General features: G+C 45.5%; 1 protein-coding gene across 2 annotated transcripts in view; it reads right to left on the minus strand.

Moving 5' to 3' along the window:
* Positions 1–19,520, minus strand: part of MRRF (mitochondrial ribosome recycling factor) — a 50,258-nt gene that overhangs the window by 16,116 nt on the left and 14,622 nt on the right. For both annotated transcript variants that reach the window (XM_029919852.1, XM_029919851.1), the window contains exons 4-5: positions 17,668–17,786; positions 11,896–11,987 (exon numbers count right to left, since the gene is read on the minus strand). In XM_029919852.1, coding sequence (XP_029775712.1) covers positions 11,896–11,987; positions 17,668–17,786 — 211 coding nt within the window. The remainder of the gene's footprint in view (positions 1–11,895; positions 11,988–17,667; positions 17,787–19,520) is intronic.

The raw sequence follows: 19,520 nt of genomic DNA on the forward strand, positions 1-19,520 counted from the left end.
TTCCTACTCACTGGTGACACGGGGCCCAGAGAGCCCCACTCCTCTGCGAGTCGGGCTCTTCGCCTGTAGAAAAAGGGTAATAACATGCCTGCCTCAAAAGACAGTTATGACGGCATTGGTTGATACAAGCAGCACCCGGAAAAGCGGTGAGCATACAGTAAGTGCTCATATTCATTGATCCCATAAAAAAGTACGCCATTTTTGCACAGTTACTACACGCTAAGCCCTGTTTGGGGCTAGGGATACAGCTGACAGAGCCCCTCTATCCACACTCTAGTGAAGGAGGGAGAGAAATGAGTAAGTACACAAGATGAAACGGAAGAGCTGTGAAGAAAATAAAGCACGACAGTGTCACACTAAGGGCCCACTGTGTGTGCCTACACGTGACTCGGGTGGTGGCTGCTCCCCTTCGACAAGAACGATGAAAACGAACATCTGTGGAGCTCTTTCCTGTGCCGATCTCTGAGCGGACACACTTTCCAAGCGTTAGCCCCGTGAATCCTCACGACACTCTTAGGACACACTGGCACTATTACCTGCATTTCACAGATAAGAAAAGGGAGGCTCCGACAGAGCAAGGCCACTTGACAAGTTCCCGGTAGACCTGGGAGGTGAGCCCAAGGCAGCTGACCCTCGCGTTCTAGACGTCCCTTTGTTGGTGCCAGACAAATCGAAGCAGCTATTCTTACGAGTGGCAGTGATCAGAACAGCACTGAGTTTACATTAAAGCCTGCTTAGAAACATAATTTGTTACTATTCCCCCGGCCCCTCTACAAGTCCTAGTGCAATGGGAAGGAAGGAGAAAGGGAATCTAGAGAGGACTGCAATGGAAAAGTGACGTGACCTCCAGCAGTCACTTACCGGCCATGCTCTGTAACCGGGGCAGGACACAAAGCGGAGAGGACGGAAGGGGGGCAGGGAGAAGAGGAACTGTACTTTGGGGCAGCTTTTACACGGGTGCTAGTGGCACTTTCTCCTCTGTCCATGCCCCGCTCTTGATTCCTGATTCTACTTTCTTACGTGTTTCGACCAGAACATATGTGCAGGGAGGGAGGCACGTGGGTCCCGACATCGCAGGAGGTGCCCTACAACGCTGCAGGCCGGGGAGGAAGCAACAGCACGGAGGAGAAGGCGGGCACCCTAACGCTGCACGGGGCCCCCTGCGGGACTGGAGCCGAAGGAAACAGTGTGCTGGAACTCCTCCAGCACGAAGAGTGGCCCTGAGAAAGCAGCAATGGTGAGCAGGTGGGGGGAGGAAAGGGATGGAAAAGCAGCTGCAGTTGCTCGAATGCGGTCTGTGGCCACCCCCGCCCAAAGCAGGTCATTAGGCATTTGTCCCTGACCTTTTTTTTCCCCTTTCAAGACTGCTGAAGGTGTGGGTGGGTCGTGTAAGAAAAGGGTATTCCCTGGAATGCACACATCACACACACTGCTCCTGTACAAGAACCACCAGGTGATACGGCACCTACACGGGAGGGCACGGAGCCGGAAGACAGGTTCCACGCTGGCGGCCTGACAAGCAACACGACAGTGTGGCAAGAACATGGGCTCTGGAAGCAGACAGATTTGATCTGAATAATGACTCCTCCACTTACTAATCTGTGACCGTAAACGAATTACTTAAACTTTCTGATGCCCTATTATTACATCTGTACTACACCCATTACAGGAGTATTTCTCTGCAGCGGCAAAAACAATGCGATCACACTGAAAAATGTACGTGAGGCGTGGTTAAGAAAAAAATAAAAAAGAAGCAGCAAATATTCAATTCCACTTCTGTGAACGTAAATATCCGTGTGTCTGTGCGTAGGCTTGTGTACACATCTTTTATAATCTGGAAGGATATGCATTAAACTCCTCAATAGTTACTTCATGGACGAATACTTGGGAAACAATAAGATAACTTTTTATTTTTCTGTAGGATTTGAGGTTTTACAATAAATGTGTGCCATTTTTACAATTAAGAAAAGAGAGATGAGGGGTGACTGGGTGGCTCAGTTGGTTGAGCCTTCAACTCAAGCCATGATCCCAGGATCGTGGGATAGAGCCCTGCATTGGGCTCCACACTGAGTGGAGCCTGCTTATGATTCTCTCTCTCTCTCTCTCTCTCTCTCTCTCTCTCTCTCTCTGCCCCCTACCCACTCATACACACTCTTTCTAAAAAGTAAAAAAGAAAAAAAAAGAGAGATGGAAATCCTATATCTAAAAGTCTAGTATCCAGAATATATAAAGAACTCTTACAACCCAATAAAAGGACAAACAACTCAATTTAAGAACAGGTAGAGAACTTCAGTAGACATTTTTCTAAGGATACACAAATGCCAAACAAGCACATGAAAAGACACTCAACACCAGCAGCCATGATGGAAATATAAATCAAAACTCTATGGAGGTACCACTTCATACCCATGGGGACGGTGGTAATAATAATGAACTCAAACAACAAGTGTTGGCAAGGAGATGGAGAAACCGGAATGCTTGCACATTACTGGTGGGAATGTAAAATGCGCAGCCCCTGTGGAAAAGGGTGGCAGATCCTCAGTAAGTTAAACAGAGCAGTCATATGACCCAGCAATGCCACTCTTAGGTGTAAAAGTATGTTTACACAGAAGTTTGTCCAATGATGCTCAGGGTGGTACATTATTCATAACGGCTCAAAAGTCCACCAGGTTATGAATGGATAAATACGATGTGCACACAATGGAATATTATTCAGCACTAAAAAGAACGAAGTACTTATACATGCTAGAACATGGATGAACCTTGAAAACATTACACTAAGTGAAAAAGGCACTCACCAACCACTACATAATGTGTAATTCCATTTTTACGAAATGCTCAGCATAGGGAGATCTAGAGAAACAGAAAGCAAGTCCGTGATTGCCTACGACAATCCCGAGGGGCGAGGGCACTGAAAGGTAAGCAGGGAGTGACTGCTGGCAGGCAGAGTTTCTTTTTGATGTAATTGGCCCTAAAATTGACTGTGGTGATGGCCATACAACTCTCTGAAGACACCAAAACCCACTGAATCGTACACGTTCAAGGTAAATTATATCTTCAGTAAAGCTGTTAACAAGGTCATATGCCTGTTTGGTTCTTGTCACTGAACAGGGCTTGTCTCCTGGATGGAAAACGTAATGACAGGTGGCACACCTGCTTCCTCACCTGGGGACAGCAGTGATGACGCCGCTCCCTGTAACAGTTAACAGGCACCACACAGAAAAGGTCACCAGAATGCTCCGAAACAACAGCTACCTCGACAGCAACAACTTAAAAACTAACATTCACTCTCACTGACTTCTTTCCTCTCTTCACTGGTGTCAGGCCTGCGTCCACGGTCCAAGGGCTCTCCCCTCTACTGCTGCTTCCCCTCCCCTTTATCCATCTCGGGAGTTTCTCCCAATAAATCTTCCCAAAAGTGAACATGGCTATTACCCCATTCTACAGATGAGGACACTGAGACTCAGAAAATTGAAATAACTAGCGTAAGGTCACAGAACTTTTTTTATTAGTTTTCTTTTCAATTTTTCTGACTGCAAGCTTGGCTCCCCCAGCTCTCAATGCTGTCTCTCCCAGGCTGCACTGAGCTCCCCGCCCCTGGGGAACTCAGTCTGGAGACCCTCCTACATGCCTTGCCTGGCTTGCTCTCCCTGGAAAAGCCTGGTCATCGGTCACGAGAAACCGTAGGCTGGGATATGGCGGGGGAAACCACTTGGAAAAGGGAATTCGGGCTAGGAGAACTGTGACTCGGGGCTTTTTACTGCCATCTGGTAAGACAGCCAGGTCTGATCCCGAATGGAATTCTCCTCCACACTGTCACCTCAGAACAAAGTCTGGGGGAAGGAGCCTCGCCTGGGCATAAAGTCTATCACCCCTGATGATGCCCGAAGGAGAAGCAGGAGCCAAGGATGGCGACTGTCTGGCTGTTGGGAGGCCCTGCAGAGCACTTCAGCGGGCTGAGGGTGAGGAGAAGAGCCAAGGTCCTCTGCTCCCCAGAAACACAAAGCCAATCTCATGCCACGGGTAGAACTGGTCATCAGACTTTCTTATTCGGGACAGACCTCCTAGGAGGTCTTATTTGCCACAATCCACGTTAAAGAACAAACTGATGCTCATTAACAATCAAACTACAGTGTTCCCGAGTTACTGAAATTCCAAGATAATTAAAACGTAATGACTCTGCTCCTCCCACCCCTAAAAATGGAGAAGATGGAAAAAAATGAACATGGTGTTGGGGGTGGAAGTTGGTAAGGAAGAGGGTCAGAGTTTAGGACTACAAGAGCAATCCGTACACAGAAGTAAAGTGTCACTGGTTTTACTTCCAAATAATCAGAAAAAGTCTGCTTCCAAGAACTCCTTAACCAAGAGAATTAGAGAATAAGATAAGGTCAAATACTAGAAGATACAGGAATTACATCTGAATGAGTACCTACGACATGCCACGCCCCACACTCAGAGCAACCTATATAATATCCCAGTACTCCTCACAACCAGAAAAGTTACTCCCAGTTTACAGATAAGGAGGCGGAGTCTTCCAACAATTAAGCAGTGGGCACATTCCCCTGTCCGCTGCTAGGCAAGGACCATGATGGCAGAGGAACTCCTTTAACAGGCAACCTGCTCAGGAGCGCCCACCCCCTCAGGCTGGGTGACTTCCTCAGGGGCGCCCTGCAGTGTGAGCCTCCTCCCACCCAATCCCCCTCCCCCTTTCTCCATTGGCGGCAGACCTGCACTCTGTCTCTCTTGCGGGCATTTCCTCCCATAAACCTCTTGCACATCTGATTCTGTCCTGGCATCTGCTTCACAGAGAACCCAAGCTGACACTCCCAGAGTGACACAATGGGGATTTGAACCCCCAAAGCCCTTGGGCTTTCCTGTCTACATAGAGATTAAGTGATAGATACATGAGGTCATTAAATCCAGTGAGTATTCTCAGACCTCTCTCCCTGGATTTACCAGCCATGTTCAGCATAGCCAATGACTCCTTCCTCTTTAAAACACTTTGCTCGGGGGCACCTGGGTAGCTCAGTCAGTAAAGCGTCTGACTTCAGCTCAGGTCATGATCTCTTGGCTTGTGAGTTCGAGCCACACATTGGGATCTATACTAATAGCTCAGAGCCTGGAGCTTGCTTTAGATTCTGTGTCTCCCTCTCTCTCTGCCCCTCCCCAGTTCACGCTTTGTCTCTCTCTCTCTGTCAAAAATAAGTAAACATTAAAAAAAAAAAAGTAAAACACTTTGCTCAGTTTCCCGGACTCCACACCCTCCCGGTTCTCTGGCCCCTTAGTCTCAGTCTCCTTTGCTCCTTTCTCCTTACCGCCCTGACCCATAAATCTTGAAAGTGAAGCCTCAAGGCCTTAGCCACCAACCCCCCTTCTCTTCATGATCTACATTCTTCTCTAAAATAATCTCACCTAGGAGATGCCTGGATAGCTCAGTCAGTTAAGTGTCTTAACTCTTGATCTCAGCTCAAGTCATGATCTCACTGTTCCTGGATTTGAGTTCCGCATCAGGCTCTGACAGCACCGAGCCTGCTTGGGATTCTCTTTCTCTCTCTTTCTCTCTCTCTCTCTGCCTCTCCCCTGGTCATGTGTGCTCTCTGTCTCTCAGTCTCTCTCTCTCAAAATAAATAAATAAACTCAAAGAAAAATCTCACTTAATTTCATGGCACCCTCTACATGGTCATACTTCCCAGATTTCTCCCCCTGGGCCACACCTGTCTTCTGAGCTCTAAACTTACAAATCAAACAGCTTACTTGACCTCCCCACTCTGGTATCCACTAGTATCCCAAGATAAACATGGACAAACCTGCTTTTGCACACCAAATTTGGCCCCCCCCAGCCGGCCCTGCCAGTGAGGAGCAATCCCATCCTTCCAGGTGCTCAGGCCAAAACCTTGAGAGGCATATTTATATTTAGTTCTTTCTTTCTAAATCCAAAACCAAATCTGCTAACAAATCCTGGCAACTTTTTCTTTATCCAGAGTCTGACCGCTTCTTATCAACTCCACCATTACTGAGCTAGTCCAGGCCGCCGTCACGCCCGGGCTACTATGGCAGCTCCTAACCAGGCCCGGCGGTCACCGCTGGCTTCCTACAGCAGATTCCTCAAAACAGCCACCATCACGATCCTCTGAATACCTAACTCAGATCATGTCACTCCCTAGCTCAACACCCCCCAGTGACTTCCCATCCCATTCCAAGGAAAAGCTAAACTCCTTGTAATGATCTATAAAACTACAACGGTTAGTTTTATGTGTCAATTTAAGTAGGCCACAGGGTGACCGGATATTTGGTCAAACATGATTCTGGATGTTTCTACAAGGGTGTTTGGAATAAGTTTAACATTCAAATCAATAGACTAAGGAAAGCAGTTTAGTCTGAGGACCCCTGGAGGGTCACCTGGGAGTGCTGCAGACTGCTGTCTGGCCCTGAAAGGCCCTGTCTCTCAGGGATCTGCAGCACACTGCGTATCAGACAATCAGGCAGCAGCAGGGACACTAAGGCCCCCATGTTCTGTCCATTTGTTTTCCAGTTACGGCTGCCCTCCCTTCCCACTCCCAGCAGAAGAGGAAGCACACCTTGAAGATCATTACGACACAGTTAGCCAAAGAGAAAAACTTTCAACAACAGAGACATTCAACAGCTGGGAACTAGTTAACGGGGTATGTAAAATGCAACCACTATGCATCCTTTAAAAAGCGTGAGGAAGGATTCTCATCAGAGAGTAATGACACATTGTTAAGTTAAAAAAAACAAGGGCAGAACAGTCTGTATAATTTAATCCGTTATCATTGCAAGAAAAATGGAGGAGGAGATACAGACATGTGTTTGAATCTGCAGAGGAAAAAAAATCTAGAAAATCAAGGTGCTAAGAGTGGTTCCCCATGGAGAACAGGATGGAGGTATTTTAATTTTTCTTTAATTCTACTTAACATAAAATCGATGCAGACATTGATGAAAAATAACGAAAGAGGAGGACAATCAAGGAAGAACGCAGCCTCAGCAGGGAGTGAGTCAATCACAGGCGCTTTTATTTCTTGTGTGAATTCATGACTCCTTACAGGTTTCCTGCAAGGCAGACACGAGGTCAGTGCTCCCCCCAAGCTGCGCCATTCTACCGTGTGCAGCTTTCTCACTGAGATGTGGTGACACAATGAGCAAGGGAGTGTGTGTGTTTGCTTGTTTGTGTGGGGGTGCAGCAAAGACAGGAACGGGGCAGGGGCAGAAATCTGACCTGATGAAAAGGGTCTCCTGCTCAAAACTTTTCAGAGCCCAGGATTAAGAAGGGAAAGAGTGATATTCCAGAGAAATGTGCCATCAGGAGGCGAGAACAGGCAAAACGGCAGTTAAAGTAGTAAGACCGGAGTTCTAACCACGCCTCTGCCACTTAGCAGCTTTATGACGACAGGCATTCACTTTCCATGAGCTCCTGCTGTCTCCCCGAATGGGCATTAAGAACGGTCTCCTGACCTCATGGGGGTGTAATGAGAACGAGGAGAAACTACAAAGCATTCAGTGCGGAACCCGAGGGTGGTTAATAAACAGCCCCCAAAAGCTGATTACACAAATAGGAGAGGAAAGTGGAAGAAATGGTTTCCGTGAACCTGATTAACAGGACTGGTCAAAGAATCTACCCAGCAGGCTGACTTTTCTAAATCAAAGAACGCTGGCCAGAGAAGAAAACAAAAGCTATACGCAGTGCCAGTGGGCACAGACGGAGCCCAGCCTCCGAGGCTCAGCGGCACTGCACTAAGGACAGCCCTGGGGGAACCTGCACGCAGCCGCACGGGCCTGGGTTCCCAGAGGCCGTGAAAGCGGCTCCACATCTGACCTGTTGTCGATTTAGGATTTATCTTCCCCCTACTTCCCAAGAGGATCAGAAGCAGATTCTAGTAAGAGTCACACACTCAGTAGACTCATTTAATTAAGAATGTAGCATCAGAGACATGTAAGGAAGGCGAGGCACTCACTGAGATCTACTGCAGCGGCAGATAAAACTTAGCTGTGGGTGGCCAGAGTTAGGGCCAGAAAACCTGCAGACTGATTGTTAGGGAGGGGAGGAATCAAGATCAGTCAGGAAAGGCAAATTTTCCTAGAACTAGACTTGAAATTTTATAATCAGAAACTGCTCCTGGGGATGTGTGCCTCTGGCTCTACATCACCTCCCAATCCCCTCATGTAGCTTCAGTGTATTATTTTCCTTCTCACAGCTTTGCCAATCACCAGCATGCAGCCCGGAACCACCGCCTCACTTCTCTGCATCTGTGTCCTCATCCTGAAAAGGGAATGATGCTCCGAGCTCTCTGTGGAAGGGAATGGAGGGACATTTGCTAGCATTCGTTCGCTGGGTGCCGGCTAACATCAACACCTTTGTGGACATTCCCTCACTGAAATCTCCCAACAACCACACGCAAGCCCTGGGAATATTTCACAGATAATCGAGAGATTCAGAGAGGTGGGGACAGTTGCCACTGTCACACAGCTACAAAGTGGAACAGGATGAACTCAACTACATGCTTCTGTGATACCAAGGCAGACATTTAACCCTATCCTCTGTCACTTTCTCCATCAATATTGAGCACCTAACAGGTCCTGGGATGTAGCTGGTACTCGGTATATTAGTTCCCTTCCTCACATCTTCCCTTCTCCTCAACCAGAATTACATATATCTAGAAAATTAAGTTTACTGAAACAATATCAGTATCTTATATTTACATAGTTTCTTTCCTCTAAGGAGATCATACAACCTAATCTATTTTCTCTACTAATCCCACTGAATCTCTACCTATCATTATATATTATTTCACTTATTTTGCAAGTAAGGAACCAGCATGCAGCAAGCTGCTAGGGTGACGTGCCCACAGTCATGTGGAAGTCACTGCCAAAACCAAATAAAAACCTTGGTCCTCTTTACGTCTAAATCAACCTTTATCCTCTCATGTGACACAGGCTCCATAATGAAGAACAGATCATTCATTTTTTTATCTGGAAAACTACCAAATGTATAATTCAGTAAGGGGCCTCATGACCTTACCACCTTGTCAAAGGAAGTAAGTATATAAAAAATGAGGTTTGCAGGAGCAGACGGTTTTGGTCCGTCAACTTTCTCTTAGATTACTCCCATTAACCAACATAAAATAATGTAAAATATAATGTAACAGATCCCCAAGTCTTTGGAAATTTAAGTAAAACTCACTGATCCTTCAAACTCACATACAATGCGCAAGGGCAACGTTAACTCCTGAGGGGCTGCAGAAGTGCACATTATGTCAACTAGGTCTTTGAAAGAAGAATATGATACACAATCAGGCCACTCTAAGGAGAAGCTAAGTCAGCAATGAGCATTCAGCAGCAGAAATTCACAGCATCACAGAATTTTCAAGTTCAGAGGGACCTGGAAGGCCACTGAGAACAATCTTTATCCAGTATATGAGGAAACTGAGGCTCATGGAGGTTAAGTAGCTTTTCCAAGACTCTGCAGACAAAAGACCAAGAACTAAAAAATAGGGGTGCTTGGGTGGCTCAGTCAGTTAAGCGTCTGACTTCAGTCAGGTCATGATATCGCTGTTCGTGGGTTCAAACCCCGTGTTGGGCTCTGTGCTGACAGCTCAGAGCCTGGAGCCTGCTTCAGATTCTGCGTCTCCCTCTCTCTCTGTCCCTCCCCTGCTCACACTCTGTCTCTCTCTCTCTCTCAAAAACAAATAAACATTAAAAAATTTTTACAAAATAAACCCGCTATTATCCATTCCACTTGCAAGTCTTACATCTGCTGTCCATGAGTACACATAGCACTTTCCTGAATTACCCACCTATAAAGACAGTGCAGGATAAAGAACACAGGCTCTGGTAATAGAAAAACTGAGGATTTGAATCCTGACTGCCACTTACCAGCCAAATGATCTTGGGCAAGTCCCTTAATTTCTTTGAATTTCAATTTTTCATCCGTAAGCTGTGGGTTACAGTAAATTCCACAGATAAGCTGCGGATGATACACAGAAGGGGCCTGGCCAGAGCCTGTGGGCTCCATGAAGACAAACATCAGGTTGGCACATCCCTAGCCCCCAGCACAGAGCCTTTTACATTTGTAAAGACTTGCTGAGCAAATTAATGCACTGACCAAGCAAACAGGTACTGGACTTGAACCCAGGTGTACCTGGTTATAGGTTATATTGCTCCCAACTCACATGATTTCAAAGCACAGTATTAATAGCAACTTACAGAATACAAGAACACAATGAAATAAGACAGCCATTTGCTGGTCAAAAAGCAGAAAGAAAGTTCAGTGGGCGAAGTTCCTGGACTCTCAGTGTTGGGATTGGTTCCTATTGCTAGTGTGGGCACATCATAAGACTTTAGAATCGATTAAGCCTAGGTGTAGGTCCCAGCTTTGGCATAAGCCAAATGATCTTAGACATACTACTTTACTCTCTGAGCCTAAACTTCCATACCCGGAATAAATGTATGTTACAGGACTGCGTGAGAAGAGAGGCAATATATGTAAAGAAATATAACATAATGTGTGGCACAAAAAGACTCTATTTCCCTTCTGGTTGCAGGCTTCATTCATTCATTTCACCTAGGTCTCCGCTCAAATGTCACTTCCTTCCGAACCTTCCTCTCTGCAATAAAAACCTTAACCCTCTCCCCTTGCCCTGCTTATTCTTTTGCATAGTCCTCATCCTCACTTGACATTACGTCTTGTGTTTGTTTGCCTTCTGCTTACTGTACCTACTCAACTATCAGGTAAGCCAGGAGGACAGTAGCTTTTTCTTGTTTCTTTTGTTTACTGCTATATCTCAACCACCAGGAAAGTGCCTGACGTGCAGTTAGTGATCAGTAAATATTTGCTGAATGACTAAACGAATTAATTCAATGCTGTCCCAGAAGTACTACGTAGGAAGAGGGACGTAAAGATAAATAAGAAATGAGATGACAGGAGAAACTACTTTGGCTGCTCTGGAATCTGCGAAGATTTCTACCTCACCTGGACCATCACAGTTGCCTCCTGCTTAGTCTTTGTGTCTACTCTGTCCCCAACATTCCACTTGTTCATCAGCAGCCAGAAAGACCCCAAAAAGTCAGCAGCAGATCAAATTGCTCTGCTTAACCCCCTCCAGTGGCTTCCCATTCCAACTGGAGTAAAGCCTGAACTCCTTACCATGGCCTGAGGAGCCCACCCTGCACTCTGTCTCGCTCCCTGGGTTTCAGGCACACTGGCTTACTCCTCAAACATGCCAAGGTCTTGTTATTTTTTTAATTTAAAAATAAACATACATTTTTATTCATTCAAAACTCTAAGTTCTATTTATGTAATTAACAATATTCTGTTCTAATGCCTCCATTTTTCAACAAGCAAGGACTAATGTAAAAAATAACCCTTCAAGCAACATGAGTGTGAGGTCCTTTCTGCCTCGGGCCCCTTGTGCGGCCGCGCAGTCTGTCCGAAAGGCCCACCGCCAGGCAGGCTCTTCCTCCGCATTCAGCTCAGCAGAAAGGTTACCTCCTCACAGAGCCCCCCAGGCTAAAGCTGTCCCTTCAGCATCACCCTCAACAAGTCGCTCTGTGGGATCCTGCCACCTTTACTGTCCCCACAGTGTGTCACTATCTGGCATGACTTTACTGTTTATGTGTCCCACCTTCCCAACCTGGAATGCACACTACACACAGACAAGGACTTTGTCAGGCTCACTGCTGCATCTCCGGTCCCTAGCATGTAGCAGGCACACAGTAAACATTTCTGAGACAGCAAACTGGATCTCAAAGGATGCTGGAGTTTGCCAGGATAAGAGTACAGGTAAAATACGCCACGGGCCCACCAGTATCTCAGCGTGTTGGCTTCCTTCCAAGGATAACTGCCCTGTTGCATCAAAAGATGTGAATTTGAACCAAACTTACTTGGGAATAGGTACCCGAATTAGCGTCCCTTCCACTTCTGGGTTCAGATTCATTCCACTTTCTCTTATAGCCTTGATAGCTGCAGCTGTACACTGAAAACCAGATCAAAAGGTAAACAGAATTAGTAAATAATTATTACCAGATGCAAGCCCTCTGTCGATAACTGGCAACCCATCTTGGCAGAACATGGAAACATTTAGTTCTGTTACCAGTAAGATCAGGAAGTTACATTGGTGTAGAGTGCTTTGATCAAGCTGAATAGCAAACTATGTCCACTCCTGGTACCAGTGTACTGCGGGAGGGAAGAAAAGCAAAGAGAAGGAAAAAATAAAAAGAAAACAGCTCTGCTTCTTTGAAAAGATTTCAATGGTTTGAGGCAACACAGATCAAAACCACAATAAATCCTCAAGGGAGGGGGGCTGGTCTGTACAAAGATTGGTGTAAAGACAGATGAAAGATTTTATACGTTAAAAATTCCAGTTGACATTTTACACTCAAAATACACCAGTGCTGATTTGGAATGAGTAAATAAATTTAACTCATTCGCATCTATGCTCACACCAAACTTACTCGTGTTTTGGAATGAGCAGCGGGTCTCTGCTGGCATGTGCTCCAGGAAAGGCAGTGCCTGGGCATCGAAGTCAGGAAGATCTCAGTGCAAACCCTAGCTCTGCTAACCACGTGACCCTGGGCAACAATCCTGACCTGAAGTCTCCATGTTGTAACCTGAGAGCGCACGGCACCTGTATCTCCCAGAGGACTCAGTGCGTCACATGAATAGTGCATCTTGCTCTGTGCCTGGCTCACAGTAACACCCAGGCAAGGGGTGCTGTCATCTAAATTCATTCCATGAAGGTAAGAATGTGCAAATCCCCCAAACAAGGCTGAGCTGATGTCCTCGGTTAGCTGACGCGCTGCTGTCCTGCCTGACATCCTGCGGGGTCTTCTCTGATACAGTCTTGCTCTCTACTGTGCCAGGCGGCCCAAGGTACACAGATTTCCCAATGTGCCTCACCTCAAGCTACATGACACCTGCTATGAAATCCTAGAGGATAAGACAAAGCAGTGTGAATGGGAGATACTTCCATTGGCATGGCAATGTGGAATTGAAGCACACAAGGTCTCTGACGTTTTCAAAGACTTTTAGGTTTGGCCAGAGCTGGTGTGCTTTACTGGGATCCACATGGCCAATTCTTGGCCCTGAGTTCCTCCCTAGACTTTGTGGTTTAATGAATGGGATTTGTCGTACACCTATTTTGTTTTGGCTTTTCAGAGAGTGCCTAAAAAGCTTATCCATTTCATCTTGATGGGACCTTAATTCTACAAGGACATAAGGTCCATTCGGTCAAAAAAGACAAAGTGCAAGTCCACATGCAGATGAATCATCCCTTTGGGAGGCCGTCACAGAATATAACACAGTGTGACCAGTGCTTAAAACAGTAAATTCTTCAAAGGGTTCCCCTGACCACAGACTGTTGGAGCTTAGAAGGGATCTCTGACATAATGGAGTTCAGTCCCTTCCCCATATATACAGGGTCCCTACGCATATATCCGATCCTCCCTGAGAGCCAAGAGCAGTGGAATGAGGATCTTGCCCATCATACTTATGGTTACTGGCAGAGTCAAGAGGAGATTCTAGGTGTCTCAACTCTCCATCCAATGATGTTACCCTGTATGTCCTACCAACATATTTGGTAATTGTGGCATGCGGAATTTAATTTTTTTTAAATAGCCAAAAATAATCTGGAATCAGTCTGGTTTATAAAGGGAATGGCGCAGGTAAATAAGAGTTGGATAAAGAAATGAAATTTTCCTCTGCAAGAGAACTGCCATCTTCCTTAATAAAATGAAACATTTCTAAAGTTAGCAATAAAGGGAGAACTTCTGCCTTGAAGAAGTGGCCTCATCTCAAGTCTCCACATCCTCCTCTCCTGAAGCTTCCGAAGAACCAAGAACTCAGCAGTCACATCCCACCGCCACCAACTCCCTTCGCCGTCTGCCTCAGGCTTTCCACATGACCTTCCCTGTAGGAATGGGACACCCTGCTGCCTCTGAGCTGGGCAGGAACTGTCCCTCAATATGTGTATCTTTCCAAGACGATGACAGTGGAAAGTGCTCAGTAAATGCATGTTGAATGAGCAGATTAGTGGACTGGCTTCTCGGCCAGTTCTGCTAACATATCCTAAACATGTATGTTTTCCTTTCATATGGTAGGATACAGAAACTCAGGGAATTACAGTTATTTTCCCAGAATGACTTCTGAAACTCATTGTTCAGACAAAAAGGCACCTATTTCTATTGCGTTTCCATCTCAGCCTGTATCCACTTACTGAAGGGATGCTAAACAGCACCCCAGAACAAACAGGCTGTTCTCAAACAGCAACTAGTTGGAGCTGCTTGGAGTACTGTATCAAGAAAGCTCATAGACTCCATCTAGAGTCAGGCAAGAAAGAGTGTCATAACCAATTAGCAATGTCTGCTATTGTGATTCTTAAGCTAATCTATATTAAAGGATAAAAATGATAAGATTTTCGGAGACAGGTAAACAAGAACTTTGACAATCTGGGTTCAAGTCAGCTTTGCTAGGGCCATTTTAATTAGTGGGCCTCCATTTCCTTTATATCCCAATGAGTCCTTAGAAGGTAAGGTCTATGAAGGCAGGAACCCTGTCTGTCTTAATCATCAACAAATTCCCGACACTTCAAATAGAACCTAACAACTTGCAGAAACTCAATAAATATTTGTGGGGGGTTTTGTTTTTGTTTTTAGTTTGTTGAATTAATGCAGGAATGGTGGAAGGAACACAGGCTTTAGTGTCAAACAGACCTGTGTTCAAACCTTGACTCTATCCTAACAGTGTGAACCTGGGGAAGAGATCTCTGAGCCTCATCTATAAAATGGAATAAAGACTGCGTCACTTTGCAGAGTACCTGTGGTGATCACTAACAAAATCTGAGCTCGCACACCTGGCAGCACCGCAGACACTCAGGACACATTAGCTTTCTTCCTTCCACAAGAGCAATCGTGGAGGCTGTGGAATTTTTTTTTTCATTTGCCTTGTTCAAATCAAGCTGTGGTTTTTTACTCCCTTCTTTTCTTTCCCATCATTAACTCTAGCTGCAGGCAAGTTTATGGAAGGCAGCAACTGTGTATCATTCATCAAGCAGGACACGTGTTAAACAAATGCAACACAGTGTTCTGTCTGCAGTGCATCTGAAAAGATTATGCATGTAAATCTGCATCGTGTCACTACGCCACGACACAGAAATGCTCAGGTTTGGAAAGAACGCCAAGCGCATGTGAGACAGAAAGGAATTACATAAACACAGAGGGGATTAGCTCAGCATTTTGAAGCTATGAACCTGGGTAGTCTATGGACAGTTTCTAAACTAGAGGAAGGAAATGTTTAGTTAGAGCTATTTGTTTAATATATGCACCAGATGAGATAAAGGAATTCAAAAGACAATGTAAGTCACACTTCCTCACTCTGTCCTTGTAAAGAAACTCTCTACTGAGATGATTATGAAGATTTTTCTTTTCAAAAACTCACAGAATTTCAACTTAGAGAGAAGGCAAAGATATGCTGGTTGAAAAATGAAGATATACTCCAAAGTTCCTAAGAAAAAATTAAGCTGTTAATACCTCCTCCTGCCTCATAAGATGTTCTGGTGGCCAATCAGGTGCTTCTCCTGTGAATGCCGTTTGCTATTTAATAACAGAAGTGGCTGGTTCTGAAAGGCAATCTGCCTGATGAGGTCTTCAAGCTGTGTAATTAGGAGGCTATTCCCTAAATTGGCCCACGGTGCCTATGGGATCAGACGAACAAGGCAGAAGGCCTCGGCCATTTAGAGAGAGCCAGAACGGGGGAGAGTTGACAATCGTCCTTTCGTCCATTTCTCTGCTTCTCAGTGACGCCAGGGAAGAGTGCCCTCCTTCCATCAATCTAACGACAAGTATTCATCCACTTGAGGAAAATCTATGAGTGCTCCCATGTGCCAGGCCGTGAGAGAGGAACTGGATGCAATGAACAAGTTAGATATGATTCCTACCTTCCAAGCTTACAGCTTAACGGAAGGGAGATGGAAAATAAAGACGGAAATAAATGTGTAACTGTTAATGATAAGCGCAATGAGGAAAAAGAATGTGCTATGTAAGAGAGGTCAGTGCGGATGAATAATATCTGATAACAGATTTGGGAAGGCATCCTTTAAAAAGTGACATTTGAGCTGTGATCAAAAACAGGAGTGACAATTAGACATGCAAGAGTGCTCCAAGCAAAGGCAACAGCATGTGCAAAACTCTGAAGATGCAACGGTGTGGTGTGTGTGAGGGGCCGAGAGGCCAGTGCGCCTAGAGTGGTGTACAGGGAAGACAGGGGTATACGACTGCAGAGATGAGACGCAGGCCAGGGCTGCATCATAAGGCAAAGCCTTCTTCTTCTTCTTTTAATGTTTATTTATTTTTGAGAGACAGAGTGAAAGTGGGGAGGAGTAGAGAGAGAGGGAGAGACACAGAATCCAAAGCAGGCTCCAGGCTCTGAGCTGTCAGCACAGAGCCCGATGTGGGCTCGAACTCATGAACCATGAGATCATGACCTGAGCCGAAGTCAGATGCTTAACTGACTGAGCCACCCAGGCGCCCCCCCTGAGGTAAAGCCTTTTAGGCCAAAATAACTTTTTTTTTTAAAAGACCACATGGAGCCGCTGACAAATTAAAAGCATGGGAATGACATAACGTAATACATATTTTTAAAAGTTCACTCTGGCTGCAGTACGGGAAACAGACCAGCCCCGTACAAGTGTGCCTGGCATGTTAGCTACAGCGGCCTTCTGATTTGAAACAGTTTGTCCCTAGCAAGGGATTTCCCTCCTCGTATCTCTAACCCAATCTGTCAAATCCAACAGGTTCCACTTTGGTCTTTGGGACAGAACTACCGAAAGAGACCATCGGAACAGGAAGGGGCTTCAGATTCCTCCACCTCATATTCACAGATGAAAAAATGGAGGTCCAACAGCCAGCCGGAGGTGGAGATGGGACCCGGTCCCAGGTTCTCCAGGACTCCCAATCCACATCAACTGCTACTGGAACAATAAGGAAAAGCGCATTTGTCTTCCTCAAATAGACTTAAAACCATAGCCTCAAGGTTGCGATGATCTAATGCAACCCACCTTCTAGCCTTGGAAGCTCTGTATTCTGTCCAATCCTACAATGGCCAGTTTGAAAGAAATATGAATTCCTGAAGCTCTGTTCCCAATATTAATGCAAATGTCACAAACTGGGGGCCCACAGCCCAAATCTGGCCCATTAATACGCTTTGTCTCACAGTCTTTTTAAAAAAGTGAATTTGTTACCACCATTTAGGAAAGATCTATAAAAATGTGAGTTACTGGCATATTCTAGAAATAAAAACCCTAATATCTGATAACACTGATCTAACGTCTGCCTGGCAATGATGAGCAGGAGCCGTGCAGAAGCTGCTCCCTTCAGACAGGGCGCAGGCTCTCCCGCTCACCCCGGCCCCTTCCATTCAGGTAAGCGTCAATCACTGTATCCCTAGATGGAGCCTGTTTCCGTATTCAAATTACTTGCCTGGCCTTTCAGTGGTTGAGTTTAACAGAAAACAAGAGAGTTTTTCTTATCATTAAGTTCCCTTTATTAGCCTTCTCTCGTTTCTCTTCCCTCCCAGGTTGGAGGGACTGCTTCTTGACTTCACCCAGCCTCCCCCATGCCAAAAGAGACCACGAAGAGATCCCTTTGGCAAAAGCCCCTTACCTCTGGGAAGCTGGCCATATTCACTAAAATCAGCTGTGGAGACTTCATGGTGATCTGGCCAATCTGGTTTAACGCAAGCTTCCCATCGGCAGTTACCACAGTGATGTGATCAAGGGATCCTAAAAGAAAGGTTACAGAGTCTTAGAATTCAGAAGGACCTTAAAGCCCCACACCCAAGTCCCTACCTCATCCAGATTCAACTAATATTCAGGGATCCCTTATCAATGTGGCAAGACCGTTCCAGGGGTTTTCACAAGGGCAGCAATGTGATGTGGTGGAAAGGGCTCGGAAGCGTTGACAGAACCAGGACTTCCCTACCATCCACCAGGGTGGCTGATCATAAATAGCTCGTTCTGAGACACAAAGGAAAAGTAGAGGAGGGGTCCTCTTAGACAAACTGGGAGTTGTCCCAGAAAACTGCTGTAAGAATGATGCAGTACTTTACAAAGGCCCCAAGATCTGATTTGAAGTACTCAGCCAGATTCAATGCCATCACAAGAGAGGATGTTGCTGACACCACTGGCTTCAATCTAGAACAGTCCAGGAGGTATAATGGTAAAAATCTCCGTAATTTTGAAGACTAATGACCTGGGTTCAAATACCAACTCTGGCCCCTCCTGATTATGTGACCCTAGGAAGATTCCCTCATCCTTTAGGCACCTGCTTTCTGATCTCTGAGTGGGGCGTAAAAATCGTACTATCTCATAGGGTTGTTGTGAGGGTTCAATGAAAGAGATGCAGGAAAGCACTTGTAACTGTGTCCTGGCATATAGGAATGCCCAATAAATGTTGACTAGTACTGCTTCTAGATTTCTCCTGTATTTTAACCAAACTAAACTACTTCAAATTTCCCTAATATAGTCTGCTTTTTCTTGCCTCAGGACTCTGAGCATATATTTTTCTTTCTATTGAGAATGCCCTTCTCTGCTCAGGTAACTCCAGCTCATTCTTTAACACGCAGCTACAATAGCATCCAGTCTCAGAAATCTTATCTGACCTTCTAGGCTGGATTACAAACCCTCTTATGAGCTCCCCAGGACCCCCTGCACCCTTCTATAATGATGATAACCAGTATCTGCTGAACATTTCCTATGAACAAGACACTGTACTAAACACTTTCTATAATTCCTTTGCTTTCATTACCACAACAACTCTATGAAACAGTTAAACTATTTTAGAGATGAGGAGACGGAGGACCAGACAGTAACTTGCCTGAGGTCACAACAGTTCTTTTTTTTTTTTTTAACATTTATTTATTTTTGAGAGATACAGAGAGACAGAGAACAAGTGGAGGAGGGGCAGAGAGAGAGGGAGACACGAATCCGAAGCAGGCTCCAGGCTCAGGGCTGTCAGCACAGAGCCTAACGCAGGGCTCGAACCCACAAACTGTGAGATCATGACCTGGGCCACCCAGGCGCCCCACAACAGTTCTTAATAATGGAGCCTAAATTCAAACCCAAGTCAGGACAACCCTAAAGCCACATTCTTCACCACTCTGCTTTGCTATCTGGTTTCATTCCATGTGGCCTTACTTGTCTATCTCTTCACATTACATACTGGGCTCTTAGAAGCTGGGAACAATGTCTTTTCACTCTATATCTACAGCACCTATTCATCAGTATGGAATAAGTGCTCAGTAATGTTTTGGTGAATATATCAGTGTACAGATGGACGATGAATGGAAGAGGGCAAGAACAAATACATGGATAAATTTGTATCTTAGACACCTACTGAAAGCAATCAACTACCCTGGAGATAGAAATTGCTGGTAGACAGATGGAGGTGTGAAAGGAAAAGTGACTGCTGGCTCAGATAGTAATGAAAGAGGATATGGAAGAATCTGGCATGGAAAA

The sequence above is a fragment of the Suricata suricatta genome, chromosome 13 (genome assembly GCF_006229205.1).
Source record: "Suricata suricatta isolate VVHF042 chromosome 13, meerkat_22Aug2017_6uvM2_HiC, whole genome shotgun sequence".
NCBI lineage: Eukaryota > Metazoa > Chordata > Mammalia > Carnivora > Herpestidae > Suricata > Suricata suricatta.